Raw genomic sequence first — 21691 nt, forward strand, 5'->3', positions numbered from 1 at the left:
CGTCCGATTACCCGATCAAATCTAGGGTTAGATATGCTACGTGTTATACGACATCGTTTGGTGTTGTAGTATATATATCCTTAGATAGGGCGTGAGGCTTCGTAACTCCTCATTTGCGCAGTCGCGACTCATCCTAGGGTTTTCAGACCTCTCTCACTCTCTGATTTCTCTCATTTCTCTCATTCTCTGAGTTCTCTCACTCTCTCAGACCTCAGTCGCGAATCGCGATCCCTCTCTGTTCTAGTGTTGTCGTTCTCGACTTCTCTAAATCTCTAAGAGTCTGAGACTCTGAGTTCTCTGACTCTCGTTCTTCGTTGGTGACTTGGTTGAGTGGTTATGTTCGAGTTCAACTGGTGGAAGCCCGACGCCCTACTGGTGCCTGTCGCCCTGTCGGAGACCGTTCGGCTGTTCATCTGGTGATATCTGTGCTAGAAGCCCTTGTTCTCCGGGGTTTTTGTGAGAAAGGAAGTAGGTATTCAAACCCTAGTTTATTTACTTTGATAGTTTGATCTGTTACTCTGTTAGGCTGTTAGCGATTATGTGATATTCTGGATTTCTTGTGGGAGCACTGACTCTGTGATATTCTATTATTCTGTGAATCTGTGATGTTCTGGTGGGAGCACTGACTCGTCGCATACTTGTTACTTTGTTAGTTGTTAGCGATTTTGTGATATTCTATTATTCTGTGAATCTGTGAACTGATATTCTGGTGGGAGCACTGACTCGTTTCATGTTTCTTTCAAACCCTAGTTGAATTTGGAATTTTAACAATTTAAAAACCCTAGTTTGATAACTTAATCAGTTATCATATACTAGTTGTCAAGTGGAAGCCCCGTTTATAGAAATCCAGATAATGATGGAATATGAATTGGGAAACAATTGCTGTATAAATACTACAGTCTCCCAATCTGAAATTGAAATTTGAAAATTGAAACCCTGAATCTGGATTTCTTTGTCTAGTACTCTATAGTCTAGACTCTAGTCAAGTTTATGGATGTATGCCCTTAAATGTATTCTCAAATCTCAATAAATTTCCTAATAAAATAATTGTGTTCTTGGAAAATGATGACACAAAATGTGTCTAATTCTAGAACTTTATGTGTAATTGTATGGCTGACTGAGACACTGAGTGACTGTCTGTCACTCTGGCTCTGTCCATTATTCTTTGTGATTGAATCCCAATACTCTCTGTACTGATACTTAGCCATATTTTAGATGGATAATATCAGTACTCCTGGTAGTCAACCACCCAATTCTTCAATTGTGGAACCTACAGTGGTGGAAGCCCAAACTGTTGAGGCTAATAATCAACAGAATGAGCAACCTCCTGCTGCAGTTTCTGGGAAGAAGAGGAAAGAGGTTGAGTCCAGATCCAGAGTATGGGATCATTACGAGAGAATAAAAGACAGTAGAAATATTACTATACAAGCAAAGTGTATTTATTGTGCAAAAGTGTACAAGTGTGAGTCCAAGAGACATGGTACATCTTCCTTAATAGCCCATATGCTTGCCTGTTTGAAAAACCCTCACTCCAAGGATACTAGGCAGTCCCTGTTAACCTTTCAAGCAGTTAATACCCCTGAGTCATCTGAACCTACAGTGGGAGAAATTGGGTGCTGGGTATTTAACCAAGACTTAATTATGAGGGTCTTGGTTAAAATGATAATCATAGATGAACTGCCTTTTAGATTTGTTGAGGGTTTAGGTTTCAAGATGTTCATTGTTGTTGCTTGCCCTAGGTTTATAGTTCCATCTAGATGGACTATAAGTAGGGACATCCTAGTGGTCTATGATGAGGAGAGACTGAAGTTGAAGGCCTTTTTAAGGGAATCCAGTCATAGGGTTAGCATTACCATTGATTCTTGGACATCAATCCAAAGGATTAACTACATGGTTGTGACTGCCCATTTCATTGATTCAGAGTGGAAGTTGCATAAAAAAATCATAGCCTTTGTCCCTGTTACCTCTCACAAAGGGGAGTATCTTGCAAAAGCCCTAGAAACATGCCTGCTGGAGTGGGGGCTTAGGAATGTTTTTAGTGTTACTGTGGATAATGCCTCGTCTAATGACACTGCTATGGGGTTTCTTAAGAAAAAAATAGTGTCTTGGGGTACATCAACTGTGAAGGCTAAGTATATTCACATGAGATGCATTGCCCATATCCTAAATTTGGTTGTTCAAGATGGCTTGAAGGAGTGTGATAGTTCTGTGAAAAAAGTTAGGGAGGTTGTTAGATATGTTAGGAATTCACCTGCCAGGCTAAAGAAGTTTAGGGACTTGGCTGATTTGTTGGGGATTGAGCAAAGGTCTTCTTTGTGTCTAGATGTTCCAACCAGATGGAACTCTACATATTTGATGTTACAATCTGCTTTGACTTATCAGAAAGTCTTTGAATCTTGTGAAGACTCTGATAGTTCTTTCAAATCTGACTTGGGTGATTCTGTGCCTAATTTTATGGACTGGGAGTCTGTGAGCAGTTTGGTGGAGTTGTTGAAATGTTTTTATGATATGACAATCAGAATTTCTGGATCTTTATATGTGACAGCTAACACATTTTTCAGTGAGATTTCTGATTTGAATTGTATTTTAACTGGAATGGTGGAAGCTGGTGGGGCAGTGGGCTTAATGGGGAGACTTATGAAAGCAAAATTTGAGAAGTATTGGGGTGATATAGAGAAGATGAATCTTATGATTTTCTTTGCTAACATTCTAGACCCCAGGGATAAATTGGAGTATATGCCTACTCAAATTAATCATATGTATGGTGAGGAGAAAGGTAAACCATACTATGATAAAGTGTTTGCTGGTTTGAATGAGTTATTTGATGATTATTCTGTTCCTGCCACTTCTTCTGCTTCTGGTTCTTCTGTGTCTGCTGCTGTTGGTAGTGCTTCTTCTGTGAGTTCTGTCAGTTCTGTGTCTGTTGGAAGGCCACAGCATTTACTCAAGTCCCAAATTAAAAAACAAAGATTGGAATCTGGGGGTAAGAAAAAAACTGAACTGGATATCTACTTGAGTGAGGCAATAGTTGAGGAGGAAAACTCCTTTGATATTTTGAGATGGTGGAAGATAAATGCTGTGAGGTTTCCCATCCTTTCTAAGCTTGCTAGGGATGTCCTAGCTATTCCAATCTCAACTGTTGCCTCTGAGTCTGCCTTCAGTACATCTGGGAGAGTATTGGATCCTTTTAGGAGTTCATTAACTCCAAAAATGGTGGAAGCTTTGGTGTGTACCCAGGATTGGCTTAGACTGCCCAATACTCCTCTATGTATTGAGGAAAATCTTGAAGAACTGGAGAGGTTTGAAAAAGGTAATTGTTTTACACTTAATTTCTTTTTGTTGTTTTACACTTTTTTATTCATATTTTGCATGTACTAATTTACATTTCTTATTTTGCAGAGTTAGTTGATGGTGGAAGTGGAAGGAATTTTGATCCAACACTGGCTACAATTCCAGTAATGTTATTCTTTATCATTACTTGTGTCTCCATTCTAATTAATTGTCAATTTACTCAATTGCATTCTAAAATCTAATCTCAGTTGGTATTTTTTGAGGCCATGGTAACTATGTGTTATTAGTTGCTGGCTTGAATGGGTTGAATCCTTGATTGCACTGGTCCACTGTAAGTATGGTACTCTGCAACTGTAACTCTGTAAGACAGTAAGAGTGTAAGGCTTGGTAACTTTTAGTAAGTTGCCGCCTTATTTAATACTTTTACTCTATTCCGTTTGTCCCTTTTATCAGTTTATGTGGCAAATGGCAATGATGAAGCTTCCACCTATAATCTGAAAAGAAGGATTAAGTTGGCATGTTGCTCTATATTTATTGAAGCAATTTGCCCTTAATTCAAAATTGATAGGAAACAATGCTTACTGAGCCAAAATTCCAACTTCCAAGAATTATACAACTGTGTTGTAATTGTTCAGTTTTCACTTTACAGTTTTCACTAACTTGTAAGTTGTAACAATTTACAGGAAGAAGAGTAGGACTAACTGTTGCAGTGTTGCTGACTTGCTGACTTGCTAGTTGCTGTATCTGACTATCTGTAATTCTGATTTCTGAATTGTATTCTCTTTTGGTCTGTAAATCTCTTTTGCTAGTTGATGTATTCTCTTTTGGTCTGTAAGTAAGTAGCAAAGTATCAAGTATGATTTAATGATGTATCTATGATTTTTGCGAATCTCTTTTGGTCTGTAATAAGTCATAATTTGTAGTTATAACTTATAACTTATAAGTTATAACTCTAAGTTATAACTTATAATCAGTCATCTTAGTAAAGTTTTAAATTGGTTTTCAGTTTTCACATTGTTTTTTGCATATATACTCAATCCGAAAATAGGTCGGATAACCGACCGAACCGACCAAACCGAAATTATGAAAAACCGATAGGGTTTAGTTCAAAATATAATCGGATAGGATGTGAACTTGACCAATCCGAAATCCGATCGGATTAGCCTCCAGGCCGGCCGAACCGAACCGAACCGTCCGTTGCTCAGCCCTAGACATCTGCGCGAAGAAGACGACGAAGTTGGTATTTATATGGTGGGTTGTATTGGGTCGGGTATGGGCTTCCGGATTTGGACCAATGTGGTAGGGAAAATAACATAGGCCATCATCTTTATATTCAGAACTTGGGCTATTGATATGTTTATATATTACTTTTTTTCAATTTTGTTTTTAATTTTATTAATATTTTTATTTTCCAGATGTAATTATACTGTTATTATCAGTATTTTTATTATTAGTACTAGTGTTTTACCCGTGCGGTGCACGGAAAAATTTTGGTTATTATAAATTAAAATAAAAAATTTTAAAAATATAAATATATTAAAATGTACAATATAATAATATAGTTGAATTTCCATATATTTGGTCAAATATCTATTATCATAGCATACAAAATTAAAATTTTGTATGATTAATATAATCTCTAATCATGTACATATTTATATAAATTTATAGAGAAAAATTTACATAATTAAATTGAATTATTCCTAATCGTATTTCATATATATTATAATTCTAACAATATGAATAATAACTAAGAAAATTATAATTAGAAATTAAAAAAATGTAAATCTTAAATTTTGTATATGTGATTTTAAACTCTAATCAGACGCATTTTTTTATATGATTGTGTAATACAATATATATACAAATAATATTTATTAATATGTATATATGCAAATTCTATAATATAATTTCTGTAGTTATAATTTATATTGATATATTATAATTAAAATAATTAAATTTAAAAATTAAAAAATAGCATTTTAATTTTGTATGATTAATATATTGCATAAGTATATGTATGTATGCATTTTTTTAAAATATAAATATTTATGAATACATATTTTGTTAATTTTATAATTTTATTTTTAATTATATTTTATATTTTGTTAATTATAAAATTAAGAAATTATGCCAATGATCTTGTGGTCTAATGGCATCTGGTTGCACTCTCCATGTGGAAGGGGGTGGGTTCGAGCCTCAGTGGGCGTTTCTGTCTCTTTGTAGCACTTAAAAAAATTAAGAAATTATATTTACAAATTAAAAGAATTTAATTTTTAAATTTATGTGGATTAATGTAATCCCTAACTATATTACATATTACATATTTAGACAAATTTTTAAATATTTTTAAATTTATAATTAAGTGTATGAGTTTAGATATATTTTAAAATAATTTTTTAATAAGTAATCATTATAGTAATTAACGTGTATAATTAAGCCAATAGTCACAATTCTATAAAAAAAAAATTTGTATATATTTTCATATTGTACAAAATACTATAAATATAATATATGTCTACATAAATGGATAAAAAGAGAAATTGATAATTTTATTATTATATAGATATTGATAAATATTATATATAATTTTTTTCTTTGCATGAAAAAACATTCTTATTTTAAAATTTTACATTGATATCTAAGTTTTATTTCAAAATCTACTTTGGTGATATTTTAAACTTTGAGTAGCACTTGTGTGAGGCCGTCTGGTCTCAACCGTAAGACGTGTCAGATCTTTGATTAATGGATCAAATATTTAACTAATGGGTCAGATCTTTGACCTCGTTAATTAAAGGCCCGACCCGTCTCACGGATTGAGACCATGAGACGGTTACACACAAGTTTTTGTCATAAACTTTTGTTTCTTATCATAAATAGTAATAGATGTTTGGAAACCATATAATTTTGTTTCTTATCTACTTTGGTGATATTTTAAAATTTGAGTAACACTTGTCTGAAACCATCTCAATGGTCGGATCTTTGATTAATTGATCAAATAATTGATTAATAGGTCGGATCTTTGACCTCGTTAATTAAAGATCCGACCCATCTCATGATTGAGACCTATGAGATGGTCTCACACAAGATTTTGCCTTAAACTTTTGTTTGTTATCGTAAATAGTAAATAGATGTCTGGAACCATTCAGTGTTGTTTCTAAATATTTTCCAATCCATAAATGTAGCACAATCAAAATCTCTCTAGATCATCATTTAAATAATAGGTCCATAATAGACTTTATGGTTCAATATTTGTAGATCTATGATATGTTTTTAACAAATTTATTGAAAGTTTATTTCTTTTAACTCTATTATATCTTATTCTTCTCCATTTTAAATTGATAGATCCCGAGATGATGCATGATTCTTAAATATGTGAATTTCAATTAATTTAATAACATTATATTTAAATGTGAGACATTTACCCAATAACATTATATTTTTTTCAAACTCCGCAAATGTAAGTTAGTTCAATTAGTTCATTTTTATGTTAGTTTTTCTTCAGTTATGTTATTAACGTAGATTAATTTGTTTTGGGCTTATAATATTTAAATAATAACTATTATTTTAGATTTGTAATTTTTTATTATTTATGATATTTTATAAAATTTGTTTATAACATTTGTACTAAAAAACTTTTAATTAATGCAATAATACTTATATTTGTCATAAGTAGAATGCTAAAATCATAATAATGATATATTTTACCTTTCACATTTTTAAACTTTGAAAACCAACATCATTTATGTAGGAATAAATTTATATATAGTAGTAATAATATCGTAGTTATTTTTAAAATTTAAATGAAGTAAACAAATTGACATGCAACAATTTTTTTTAGTGAACTTTTGACATGCAACAATGATTCAATGTGTATATATATGTATTATAGTTATTATTTTCCCTTTTTAGCAAAATATATATATATATATATATATATATATATATATATATATATATATAAAATATAATATAATATAATATAATAGAATATAATATAATATAATATAATATAATAAGAAGAAAAAAATATACCAAATAGCAATGAGATTGTACTTGATATATTTTATTTTTTACTTTGTTATAAAGCTTCTCAATATGTGCATGGAAATATTAAAAAATTATTTCAGTTAAAGTAATGTGTGTGTGTGTATTCAAATCAAATTATTATTTTCATTTTAACAATTTTTAATTAAAATTCAAAAAATAAAACAAATGAAATTAAAAATATCTATAATACAGAAATAATAAATTGAATAGTTGATTTCAATTTTATGTTATTAGAATAAATTAAATTTGACATATCTATTTTGATTTAGATTTTTTTTGATTTTAATATAATATATATTTTACTTTTTTTTTATGAATTCTATTACAATTAAATTACCATATTATTACTTAATGACTTTAAAAAGGATAGAGATCTATATATATAGAAATATAATGATGGAAAATAGAATTAATTACAAATAACAATGAGATTGCATTTGATTTATTTTTATTTTATTTTGCACCAAAGTTTACTTTGATGCACATGAAAAGTTTGAAAAAAAAATAATCTCATTTGCGTACATAATTTAACTATAGAATTAAAAAAGATATATAAGTAAACTTGAGCCAAATGAAATTATTTTAATTTTATTATTTTTTGAATTGAAATTCAAAACAAATAAAACTTTAAAAACATCTATAATATTAAAATATTAAATTAAATAAAAGATTTCAATTCTATATAAAAGAATTTAATTTTAATTAATTTAATAGACTTAAAATAATAACATGTTAATTTTAATTTTATATAAAATATTAAATTAAATAGAAGATTTCAATTCTAATAGAATTTAATTATGTAAGTCTATGTTAATTTTAATTATATATTGCAATAGTATGGTAAAAAATTAATCTACAATATTTTGAAAATGAACCAATATTATATTAAAATGAATATAATATAGAGGTCTAATATAGTTGTATGTTAATTTAATACATTAAGATAAAAATATCAATATAGTTGTTATTTAAAAGTTTTTAGTTAGAACTTTTTAATGATATATTTTTTATATATTAATTTTATTTGTATATAAAAAAAACTGAACTTAAGTTAAAAAAGAATATATTGAGTATTAGTTTAATGTACTTTAAAAGTAGACCATGATTCATGGTATAATAAATATTTTAGGTAATCACTATTATAAATTAAATTAACATATGTAGCATTTTTGTAATTATTTAATTAGGTAAAAATGATTGTAATTTCAAATTTCAAAACAGAAGTAGTTTTTTAGGTTGAGCGGGAAAATAGCACTTTTGTTTTAATATATATATATATATATATATGGAATCATACTTTTCATATTTTGTTAATTAATGTACATAAATAAGGAATGATAAAGAAGAGCATTATTTACAGGCATACAGTTTGTCGTATTACAAAAATGCTGCATATGTTAATTATTGTACAACGACATACGGTAAAACATAGCATGTTTCTGGCTTGGCTTGAGGCAAACAAAAACTACCCTGAGTCAAAGCAACTAACTTATGCAGAGATGTCAACAAAGTTCGTTTGGAAACAAGCAACACGGGAATTTGTTCCAAGACAATAAGGATTCTCAATTGGTCGAGTTTTTTATGTTTCTCTTGGAAGTGGTGAGATGTACTATTTGAGATGTCTTTTGAATGTAATCCGAGGGCCTACGTGTTATGAAGACTTAAGAACAATCAATGGGGTGTTGTACGACAATTACCGTGATGCATGTTATGCACTAGGGCTATTGGAAGACGACAAAAAATATATTGATGAAATTGTGGAAGCAAGTCAGTGGGCAACTACAGGAGAGTTACGAAATTTATTCACAACATTGTTATCCTCAAATTGTTTAAGCCGTCCGAAAGTGGTTTGGGACAAATATTGGACATATATGTCCAATTATATTCTGTACAAACAACGGAACATATTGAACTTCCAAGGTATGGTATGTATTTATCCATTTGCTTTAATATTTTATTTCATGTCTAATATTATTAGTTCCAAGATGGTGATACTTTTCTAACATATATTGTTTAATATTTTTTTAGATTTAGTCTTCAGTGTTGATGAAATAAAAAATCAAGCATTAGTTGAGATAGAGAAATTGTTGAAAAGATGTGGAAAGAGCCTACATGATTACCAACAAATGTCAATTCCAGATCTTGACTGTTCGGCCAGTTTGATGAATAGGTTGGTTCCAGATCTTGACTGTTCGGCCAGTTTGATGAATAGGTTGGTGTATGATGTTGACTGTTCGGCCAGTTTGATGAATAGGTTGGTGTATGATGAGATGTGTTATGACAAATTGATGAATAGGTTGGTGTATGATGAGATGTGTTATGACAAATCAGAACTTAAAGAAGAGCACAAAAAGTTGGTATCAAATCAATGAGAAGTTTTTTTTGCCTACGATTATGGAGGAACTAGAAAGACATTAGTTTGGAGAACTCTTTCGGCATCTTTGAGATCAAAGGGAGAAATAATTCTTAATGTTGCTTCAAGTGGTATAGCTTCTCTATTATTACCCGGCGGAAGGATTGCGCATTCAAGGTTTGCAATTCCCCTAAACCTAAATGAGTTTCAACATGTAATATCAAACAAGGTAGTCATCTTGCAGAACTCATTATTAAGTGCAAACTTATAATTTGGATGAAGCACCAATGATGCATAAGCATTAAACTTATAATTTGGATGAAGCACCAATGATGCATAAGCATTGCTTTGAAGCATTGGATGAAGCACCAATGATGCATAAGCATTGCTTTGAAGCACTTGATAGAAGTATGCGTGTGCATAAGCATTGCTTTGAAGCACTTGATAGAAGTATGCGTGTTGTATTGCGTTTTTGCAATTCAAAAAGTTTAGAGATGCCTTTTGGAGGGAAAACTATTGTATTTGGCGGAGACTTTCGACAAATTTTGCCAGTTATCCCAAAAAGAAGTAGACATGATATTGTTAATGCAACAATAAATGCATCTTACTTGTGGTCATATTGTAAAGTGTTACGTCTGACAAAAAATATGCGACTTCAAAGCTCATCCTCAAATAGTGATTATGAAAAGCTAAAGCAATTCTCATAATGGATTGCGAACATATAAGATGGAGAAATTTAAGGGCAAACAATTGGATGTGAAAACATTACTATACAAAAGAGAATTTTTTGAAATGTTCTAGAGATCCCATTGCAACTATTGTGGAAAGTACATATCCATCAGACTCCAATATTTTTTATGATCCAACATACTTGATGTGGTTGACTCTATCAATGAATATATGACTTCTTTAAACACATATGAAGGAAATACATATTTCAGCTTTGAAAGTGCTTGCAAATCAGATTCAAATGTTGATCTATTAGCTTATGTGCACAGGCCTGAATTTTTAAATGGGATCAAGTGTTCTGGTGTGCCTAATCATGAACTCAGGCTGAAAGTAGGTACTCCGGTTATGCTTTGAAAATATTGACCACTCAGTTGGTTTGTGTAATGGGACAAGGATGGTTATTACTAAACTTGGAAATCATCTTTTAGAAGCAAATGTATTTTCTGGAAGTAGTGCATATCATAAAATCTTGATTCAAATAATGTCATTAACTCCTTCAGATTTGAGATTACCTTTTAAATTTCAAAGAAGACAATTCCATTCGTCTACCTCTTATGCAATGACAATTAACAATAGTCAAAGGTCAATCACTTAGGCCACTTTTTGAAAAGACCATTATTTAGTCATTGGACAATTATATGTTGCTGCTTCAAGAGTCACCAACCCAAATGGATTGAAGATTTTAATTTGTGATAAGGCGAACACACAAAGTAATTCCACAACAAACATTGTATACAAAGAAGTTTTTTAAAATTTGTAAAATGTTATTATAATATTTCATCATAGTTTCATTCATACAATTCTACAATGATTTTCCATTTTGTAAATTTCTCCCTTAATTCATCATATCATAATTGTTGCCGTGCATCGCACGGGTAAAATACTAGTTTCAAATTTCAAAACAGAAGTAGTTTTTTAGGTTGAGCGGGAAAATAACACTTTTGTTTTAATATATATATATATATATATATATATATATATATATATATNATGCATAAGCATTGCTTTGAAGCACTTGATAGAAGTATGCGTGTTGTATTGCGTTTTTGCAATTCAAAAAGTTTAGAGATGCCTTTTGGAGGGAAAACTATTGTATTTGGCGGAGACTTTCGACAAATTTTGCCAGTTATCCCAAAAAGAAGTAGACATGATATTGTTAATGCAACAATAAATGCATCTTACTTGTGGTCATATTGTAAAGTGTTACGTCTGACAAAAAATATGCGACTTCAAAGCTCATCCTCAAATAGTGATTATGAAAAGCTAAAGCAATTCTCATAATGGATTGCGAACATATAAGATGGAGAAATTTAAGGGCAAACAATTGGATGTGAAAACATTACTATACAAAAGAGAATTTTTTGAAATGTTCTAGAGATCCCATTGCAACTATTGTGGAAAGTACATATCCATCAGACTCCAATATTTTTTATGATCCAACATACTTGATGTGGTTGACTCTATCAATGAATATATGACTTCTTTAAACACATATGAAGGAAATACATATTTCAGCTTTGAAAGTGCTTGCAAATCAGATTCAAATGTTGATCTATTAGCTTATGTGCACAGGCCTGAATTTTTAAATGGGATCAAGTGTTCTGGTGTGCCTAATCATGAACTCAGGCTGAAAGTAGGTACTCCGGTTATGCTTTGAAAATATTGACCACTCAGTTGGTTTGTGTAATGGGACAAGGATGGTTATTACTAAACTTGGAAATCATCTTTTAGAAGCAAATGTATTTTCTGGAAGTAGTGCATATCATAAAATCTTGATTCAAATAATGTCATTAACTCCTTCAGATTTGAGATTACCTTTTAAATTTCAAAGAAGACAATTCCATTCGTCTACCTCTTATGCAATGACAATTAACAATAGTCAAAGGTCAATCACTTAGGCCACTTTTTGAAAAGACCATTATTTAGTCATTGGACAATTATATGTTGCTGCTTCAAGAGTCACCAACCCAAATGGATTGAAGATTTTAATTTGTGATAAGGCGAACACACAAAGTAATTCCACAACAAACATTGTATACAAAGAAGTTTTTTAAAATTTGTAAAATGTTATTATAATATTTCATCATAGTTTCATTCATACAATTCTACAATGATTTTCCATTTTGTAAATTTCTCCCTTAATTCATCATATCATAATTGTTGCCGTGCATCGCACGGGTAAAATACTAGTTTCAAATTTCAAAACAGAAGTAGTTTTTTAGGTTGAGCGGGAAAATAACACTTTTGTTTTAATATATATATATATATATATATATATATATATATATATATGGAATCATACTTTTCATATTTTGTTAATTAATGTACATAAATAAGGAATGATAAAGAAGAGCATTATTTACAGGCATACAGTTTGTCGTATTCCTCATCAATTTCTGAATTCAATTGATATGCAAATTTCAAGGTAATTACGTAATATAATTTAATTTTTTTTAAATGGAAATAAAATATTAAAGGTACTAATATGATTTAATTTTGTTAAGTATTGTAATATTATGTTGACTGATTTCAAATTTTTAAATAAATTAATTAATAAATATATAAATACATATATAACCTACAAACACGCAACCGTATATATTAATATTCTATATACTAATGGAAATAATATTCTATTTACTAATATTCTATATTCTATATTGTTTAAATGGAAATAAAATATGAAAGGTACTAATATTTTATATACTAATATCATGAGAGGAATTTTTTTTTTTTGAATATTATCATGAGAGGAATTTAATTATGTGCATCAACATAATATAGTAATATTTTTTTGAATAATATAATATACATCATATAATAATTTGATTTTTTACGAATATAAATAAAAAATACGCAAGATTAAATTTTTTTGAACCATAATTGAATTGCATGGTATAATAACTATAATTTTGGTTAATAATTATTACTTTCTGTGTGACTATTTTGTTAATATATTTACATAAATAATAAATAATAAGGAGTGGAATGGAATAAAATATTCCATCACTTCCCATTCATATTTTGTTAATTACGTTTCTGATGAATTCAATTGATTACGTAATATAATTTCATTTTATTTAAATGGAAATAAAATATTGAAGGTACTAATATGATTTAATTTTATTAAATATTGTAATATTATGTTGACTGATTTCAAATTTTTTTGACTAAAAAGAGCGGGAAAGCTAGCACTTCTGTTTTAATATATACTAGCTATTGCCCCGTGCGATGTACGGACTAATATTAATATTAATATGAATGAAGATTTTTTGTACAAAAAGGAAGTTAAAAACGTTAAAAAGTTTGGAAAGGACAAAAAATGTTAATATTAATGAATTTATAAATTACAAAATACTAATTAATTAACAAATTACAAATTGTTAAAAACTTCTTTGTAAACTACATTAGTTATACTGCTAAGAGTACTTTTTGAATCATTACAAATTAAAATCTTGAGGCCGTTCGGTTGACTTATTCTTGATGCAGCAACATATAGTTGTCCGTGGACAAATACTGGTTTCCTAAGTATCAAACCAACATTGGACNTATAGTTGTCCGTGGACAAATACTGGTTTCCTAAGTATCAAACCAACATTGGACAAAGTTTGCCCTTGACTCTTGTTGATAGTCATTGCATATGACAACATGAGAGGAAATTGTCTTCTATTGAACTTGAAAGGCAATCTTGTGTCAGATGGCGTTATCGTCATTCTAGCAATCAAAACCCTAGTGCCAGCATTTGGTCCTGCAAGTATACTTCCTTCAACCACATGTTCAGCTAATCTTGTAACAACCAATCTAGTACCATTGCATAGTCCTAGACTGTGATCAATATTCCTCATTAACATTACAGGTGACCCAACCTTTAATGTTAAAGCATGATTTGGCAACCCTGAAGCTCTAATAGTGTTTAAGAATTCAGGTGTATGGACATCTGCGAGTACAGTAGAAGTACCATCAGCTTTGCAAGCGGTGTCAGAACTAAAATATGTCTTCCCTTCACCTATAGTCAAATCCGACATATATTCATTGACTTCATTGACAACTTGTAATGTTGGTGCTAAAATAGCACTGCTATGAAAACAGCTACCATCCATTATACCACCGTTGAACTGAGGGAAAGTACTGTTAACAATAGTTGCAATAGGATCACCATTACATTTCAACAACATTTCAGAAGGGATATCAACCTCAGCGTAACCATCGTTATCTTCTCCAATAGTACCATCACCTATTGAAGAAAGCCAATCTGCAAATTGTTCCATCCGTTGTTGATCCAAACCAGGTTGCATAGTATTTAACCTCAAATTCTTTGTTAGGCGCATAACTTTGCAATGCTTCCAAAGGTATGATGAATTGATAGCTGAAGAAACAATGTCTTGTCTTGATCCCTTTGGCACCACAGGTAAAATTTGCCTAAAGTCGCCTCCGAATACAACTGTTTTACCTCCAAAAGTCCTATGGGCACTGTTTTGATTAACAAATCTTAATATATCTCGCATTGTCCGATCCAAAGCCTCAAAACAGTGCTTGTGCATCATTGGTGCTTCATCCCAAATTATCAACTTGGCTGCAACAATGAGATCTGCCAGTTGGCTACCTTGATGAATATTGCAAGTTGACTCTTCATTGATTGAAATAGGTATTGCAAATCGAGAGTGTGTTGTGCGTCCTCCAGGCAAAAGCAAAGATGCTATACCACTTGATGCAACATTGATAACTATTTGCCCTTTAGCTCTAATATAAGCTGATAATGCCCTCCAAAGAAATGTTTTGCCAGTACCACCATACCCGTAAACAAAGTACAATCCACCCTTGTTAGAATAAACATCAGAAATAACAGCATCATAAATTGACCTTTGTTCATCTGTGAGCTGAGCACGAAGTAACTGACTTTCTTTAGCAAGAAACTCACGATCGTATGATAACTCTTCCAAGATAAGCCTATTGTTCGTGGTAAGAGACAACTCTCCTGAGACTAAAGGCATGTCTGGAAAATCCTTCAAACTCTTGTTGTAAACTAATAACAACTTTTCCAGCTGTATTAGTGCAAACTCCTTCTTTTCTTGGTCGTTTAGAAACAAATCTGAGGGATTGAAATTTGAAATTTCTTAGTTAAAAGAAAGGATAATTTACAATGTAATTAAGATAATAAAAATAATTTGATGTTAAGAAAGTATGGAGAAATGAATACCTTGATCATTTAATACTTTCCGTCGATTGTATTGAGCATCTTCAGCCAAATACGACCAAACCTCGTTCCAGACATATTCAGGCCTTCCCATTGTGTTTGCCAGTAAAAGCGTGACAAACAACTTTCTTAGAGAATGTGCAGTAGACCATTCACTAGCTTCCTTAACTGCATCAATGTACTCAAGATCATCATCTAGCAAGCCACGGGCATAACATGCATCCTTAAAAGTGTTATACTCTTTTCCATTGTAGGTTTTGATGTCTTCAAAACTCTGAGGTCCTCGAACTATATATGTTCAATAGGCAACGAAGATAATAAAGCTCCCCAGAACCAGGTGGTACATAAAAAATACGACCAATTGAAAAACCACGTTGCCTTGGCTGCCATTGACGCACATTTTTTTTCCAAACAAATTTATTGGGCATTTCAATATAACTTAGCAATCTAGCTTCAGAGTACTTCTTGTTAGCTTCAAACCATTCAGTAAACATGCTTTCACCCAAGGTCTGTCGATTCAAAATGGTTTCCACATCTTCATCGTCTTGAAAGTATACTGTTTGGCTATCTGGCAAGTGGAAACTAAGTCGCTCTACGGCGGGAGTTCTGCACTGTATGTCATAGCTAAATAACCGCCAAGTAGCCTCTGACGCTGAAACATAGCTACAATCATAGTACATGTTTATCTCATCAACAACCTCAACTGCATTACCTTCTGATGAGCTCCTGTAGAATTCGGCAGTGACTCAGTCATTTCCTTTGTTGATATACTTGAATAAGTACTTGATTGATCTAGACTGGTTGCACCATTCAACATTCAAATGTGCCCTGTACCTCAATAACAAATATCTGTTATGAGGAACAACATACCTGTTGTCCATTTGAATACCATTCTTTGTTATTGTTCTTCCATCATCACGCCTTCTATATATAGGGTATCCATCTTGATCAAAACTTGATGAATCAACAAATCTCTTGGGGAAGTATTTGGTACATCTTCCATTGACCATACAAGGTGAGTTAAATCTAGCAACACCGCAAGGACCATGCACCATGAACTCTTCTACAGCCTTATAGTAATCTTTATCAATCTGTATATCAGGAATTTCCGCTGAAATGAATTTATTAATGGCATCAAGGGATGATTCCATGCTATTGGATCCAAGGAACAACAGTATATGTGCGTGTGGTAGTCCTCTTTTTTGGAATTCAATTGTGTAGATTACTGTTCCAAAAAAAAAAAATTAATACGTTTACCATGATAATTGAAAATTAACATGATAATTAAACTGCATCAAGGATAGTCATTTACATGCTTTGATGGGACCAAAGAGTTCTCCAGATTTTAATTCTTTTACCAAACTATCAAGCTTCATTTTGAAGACGCGACTAACAATATCGGGTCTATCTTCTGTCCGCAAACCTCTGACTTCAATAAACCGCTGGATTTCAGGCCACTTTGGGTTACATGTAAATGTAATGAATAAGTTCGGATAACCTATCCAACGACATATAGCCATGGCATCTTGGTAGTTTTGTATCATATACCTTGCACCTCCTATAAAGCTTGATGGTAAGATAATTCTCTTCCCTTGGGTTGAAGGGTCTACATCTCCCCTAAATAATGCATCAGACAACCCTTTGTATTGTTCACAACGCAATGCCTTCTGATTGTTTCTTATAAACATAAGTCTACCAGATTCAACCATTGTATAAGCATCGACCAAGAATTGTTGAAACAACCTCTTTGAATGCAATAATGTAGAAAGTTCACTTCTCCTTTCATGTAACCTAAAAGCAAAATACTCACGTGGTGTTAAACGTTGCCTTGATCCAAGTAGTTGACTACGATCTGCTGCAAATTGGATGTCATCCCTATAGCCATCCTCTCCATATGGAAACAAAATAGGATATTGCATAGGTAAGTAAGCAGGATTGAGTTCACTGATTCTTTTAAGTTTCCCTGTTTTTGACTCCACCAGAATATCGCGGAAACCCATGTCTGGATCTAGGTCACCAACTATCAGTGCCGCAACCTCAGATACTGTAGGCAAATTATAGGTCCTAGCATCCTTGCTCCGCTTGCCTAGCAGTCTCATTTTGACCTCAGTTCTTGGGTTATTTTGAATCTCAGACCGAGCCATTCTAAATGACTTAACCAGCACATTGTTGTCATCCAATGCTTTTTTTATGTCATTTACCACGTCTAGGTGTAAAGAAGATGAACCGCTTTCATGCCTACATACAAAGAAAATGGAATTAAATGATCTGATTTGATACAATAACAAAATAAGATGATTAGCAAACAATATGTGCGTACCTTATTGAATCAACCCGATTGTTGATCTCATTCTCGGTGTCGTGAATGTACAATTGGGCAAATTTAGGTTGAGCACCATCCATGGGAAGCAAACTACCGATCAAGTGGAAGTTCTGGCCGTTTATACGGTAGACTGGTGGACCACCACCATTGTTCACTGTCCTGTCTACTTTCCCACCCATTGAAGTGAAACAGAACATATTGTTGTAAGACCTGATATTTTGCAAGAACTGGTTTCTCTTCGGACCATCCGTGAAAAATAGATCATATAATTCTTTCGGTGGTTTTGTGGGAGGTGGTAGTTTTATCTTTCCATGTCCACAACACAATGAATACTTAGTAATACCGTTATGAACTGACTTGTTCAACCATTCCTCGTACCAAAATAGTGCCCCACAATGTAAGCATGAATCACAAGCATCACCAAAGTCGGCATAATCAACTATAATAAAAATAAAAAATTATAAGTTCTAACCCTACAAAAATAATATATATATATATAATACCAAACACTCTTAATGTAGCTACCATATATTAAAAAAATGGGGTGAAATATTACCAGGTTGAGCATCTGTGACAGTATCTTCCTGTTCGCTACATTCATTGAAGTCGTTGTGGAGGTTACGGCAATCAGAAGGAGACGGATTGTTTGCATTCATTAATCGACTACTTGGTCTTTTGCTTAAGTTAGTGATACATTCAGTATAACCTGAACATAGTAACAACATGTTTAGGGAAACAATTTAAGTATGGGAAAAAAAAGTCTATACTAAAACTATATTTGACTAAGAAAAAAAAAAGTGTCAAGATGAATATATTAAAAACCAATACCGGCATGTGTTGTAGAAGGACCAACTTCAGCCTCTATATGTGGTTCGTTATTAGCAACATTTTCTACAAAAATTGAATACAAAAATATTATAAACCATCGGTCAAGTAACCAAGTTTTTGAAACTATGAAATGTATAAGTAACTTTTTAAAAAAACTACATACCATTAGTCAAGACACTATTTGGAGTAGGGAGACTTGGTTCGAGTACACGTCCTACTCTGTGATGCGTGTGAGTACCAGTAAGGGATTCCATTGTTAAATCTGTAGACATAAGCTCCCAATTGTTAAAAAAATAAGTTTACTAACTATTAACAACATATTTATTAGTTTTAGGCAAAATTTGTAATTAATAATGTAATGAAACAATTCAAATAAAAACATTTTGTCAGTACAATTAAAAATAAAATAAAGTTTAGGTTCTAATATAGCTATAAATTAAAAGTTACCATTGATACATATTTTTTAAAAAAAAAATACGTACCATTATTGAAGACAGTATTTGGAGTACGGAGACTTGGTTTCAGCGAACTGACAACGGTTTGATGAGTGTGAGCACGAGTAAGGGATTCCATTCTTAAATCTGTATCCATAAGGTCATAAGAATGAGAAGAAGAACTTTACGAAATATTAACAACATATTTATAAGTTTGACCAAAGAGTTGTCATTAATAATTTAATGTAACAATTATAATAAATATACCTGTAACCTGGTTTGCTGTTGGGGTGCTCGAGATTGCAGATAAGGGTGTGCGATTACTAACGTTATGAACACTAACTTCTTTTGAACATACTAATAATACATTACATAATTGTTATTCGAATTACGATGTAATATTTATGTAAAAAGAAAATGAAGTGAGTACTAACCATTAGTTAATACGCTCCCAGGCGTAGATAAGGATGCTTGAAAAACTCCACAAAAAGGTCTAGAAGTCTTATAAGATGAGAACTGGCTTTGTTGTGTTGGATTGCTATTCTCATGACCCAACGAATTTTCATTTTCTACAAACACAAAAAAGAAAAGAATAATGTTTTTCCATAATGATTGTTTAATGTTAGAGAGTACTAATAACAATAAATTTAAAATGTCTAGAACAATAACTATAATCTATAACAACTATTATCTCTATAATCTAAAATAATAATATCTATAATCTATAATCTATATTCTATAATAATAATAATAATAATGTAATAGTTCTGTAAAAAGAAAATGGAGTGAGTACTAACCATTAGTTAATACGCTCAAAGGCGTAGATAAGGATGCTTGAAAAACTCCACAAAAAGGTCTAGGAGTCTTATAAGATGACAACTGGCTTTGTAGTGTTGGATTGCTATTGTCATGACCCAACGAATTTTCATTTTCTACACACACAAAAAATAAAAGAATAATGTTTTCCCATAATGATTGTATAATGTTAGAGAGTACTAATAACAATAAATTTAAAATGTCTAGAACAATAACTATAATATATAACAACTAAAATCTCTATAATCTAATATAATAATATCTATAATCTATAATCTATATTCTATAATCTAAAATCTATAATAATACTAATAATAATAATAATAATAATAATAATATATAAGGAAAGGCCCTGTTCGTTGTTGGAGATAGGGTTTCGCTGCAGTTTCCCCTTTCTGCGATTTCTATCTTCGAGCTCAGAAATAGGGAAACCCTACTACTCGATTTCTTCTTCTCTTTAGCTATGTTTGTGATCAAAGAGTGTAGTTGGGTTATTCTGCAATTTCTATGAAACTGCAGCAGTTCTAGGATTTACATTTTTGTTAACCTAGAAAGTGGGAATCGGAAGTTTATGTGGACGCCGGTGATGGAATCCGGCGCGGTTGGTTTCCGACGCATGCTAATCGGAGATTGTTGGTATGTTTTTGTTATCTTAAATGTTTATTTGTTAATTTTACGATTAGATTATCGATTACTACATTACGTTTAAGAAATCTGTTCTTTGCTAAACATTCTTAGAAAAAGCTAGTTGTATTAGTAATCTTCTACCTAGATTTGGTCGAATTCGTGAGCAATCTCAAATAGCTTAGTAGTAAAGTTCACAGTAGGAGTCTTTGTTAGTAACTCTAGGGTTTATTTGGGATTGCATGGTGATGAAAACCTACAAATGGTCTGGTTCTAGTCTATCTATGAATTTATAAACTGCAAGAACAGACATACAATAGTTGTGTACCTAAACTGCAAGAACAGACCTACAGAACTTCAAAAATGAATTTCTAAACTGCTATGTATGTATTTAACTGTATTTATCTTCTACATCCTACAATGCTCTATTGATTTATTTACAGTCTCTAGTAATTTGTGCTACTCTGTACAGATATTCCACATAAGCTGCAATACTCTAACACTAAATTGCAGATAAGCTGCAATACAGTTATTGTACTCTAACATTCTTGGTTCATGTAATGAGCACGAAAAAAGATAAGTTTTTTTATTCCTAGTTTTGCATACTGTTCATCAGCTTAGTATTTATTTATTGGTACTAATTAGTAAGCCTTTTTACAGATATTACAGATTAGAGATTGGCAGAGTACAAAAGAATATGCAGAGTACAAAAGAATATGCAGCAAAGATAAGATAACAAACTTTAGTCCTACAGTCTAGCACATACATGTAAATAGCATTAATAGTTGAGTAGTACATAGTTAGTCAATTGAAAGTTGAAATACATACCTTTGTTGTCTGCTTGTTGCTTGCGTTTAGATCCTATGACTGTAGATTTTGTCAACCTCTTCATTTCTGAATTGTGTTTGTTTAGACAGTATGTTGTAATGTGATTGTGATTGTAAATTAGAATGGGGTATTTATAAATTGCAATGAATCTGGGCATCCATTAATCATGTAACTATTAAATGATTTTGCCATGGGAAGACCAATAGTTGAAATCATTATGA

The 21691-nt window shown here is 31.6% G+C and overlaps 2 protein-coding genes across 2 annotated transcripts; one reads left to right on the top strand and one right to left on the bottom strand.

The window, feature by feature from the left end:
- Positions 1-1215: 1215 nt before the first annotated feature.
- On the top strand, positions 1216-3789 carry LOC115995838 (zinc finger BED domain-containing protein RICESLEEPER 2-like). The gene is made up of 3 exons (XM_031234989.1): positions 1216-3310; positions 3400-3455; positions 3745-3789. Exons 1-3 carry the CDS (start codon positions 1216-1218, stop codon positions 3787-3789), a joined length of 2196 nt encoding a protein of 731 aa, XP_031090849.1.
- A 10158-nt stretch (positions 3790-13947) lies between these two features.
- LOC115995840 lies at positions 13948-21534 on the bottom strand. The gene is made up of 14 exons (XM_031234990.1): positions 21471-21534; positions 19637-19771; positions 19470-19559; positions 19251-19349; positions 18932-19030; positions 18769-18831; positions 18497-18646; positions 17938-18379; positions 16930-17855; positions 16488-16728; positions 16057-16343; positions 15621-15905; positions 14993-15512; positions 13948-14893 (listed from the first exon to the last, which is right to left on the bottom strand). The coding sequence occupies exons 1-14, from the start codon at positions 21532-21534 to the stop codon at positions 13948-13950; spliced, it is 4347 nt and encodes a 1448-aa protein (XP_031090850.1).
- Between the last annotated feature and the right edge of the window lie 157 nt (positions 21535-21691).

This window comes from Ipomoea triloba, chromosome 11 (assembly GCF_003576645.1).
Source record: "Ipomoea triloba cultivar NCNSP0323 chromosome 11, ASM357664v1".
Classification (NCBI taxonomy): Eukaryota; Viridiplantae; Streptophyta; class Magnoliopsida; order Solanales; family Convolvulaceae; genus Ipomoea; species Ipomoea triloba.

Coding starts and splice junctions, on each gene's coding strand:
- LOC115995838 (XM_031234989.1), top strand. CDS start 1,216: ATGGATAATATCAGTACTCCTGGTAGTCAACCACCCAATTCTTCAATT. Junction 3,311..3,399: donor ACTGGAGAGGTTTGAAAAAG/GTAATTGTTTTA, acceptor CTTATTTTGCAG/AGTTAGTTGATGGTGGAAGT. Junction 3,456..3,744: donor CAACACTGGCTACAATTCCA/GTAATGTTATTC, acceptor CCCTTTTATCAG/TTTATGTGGCAAATGGCAAT.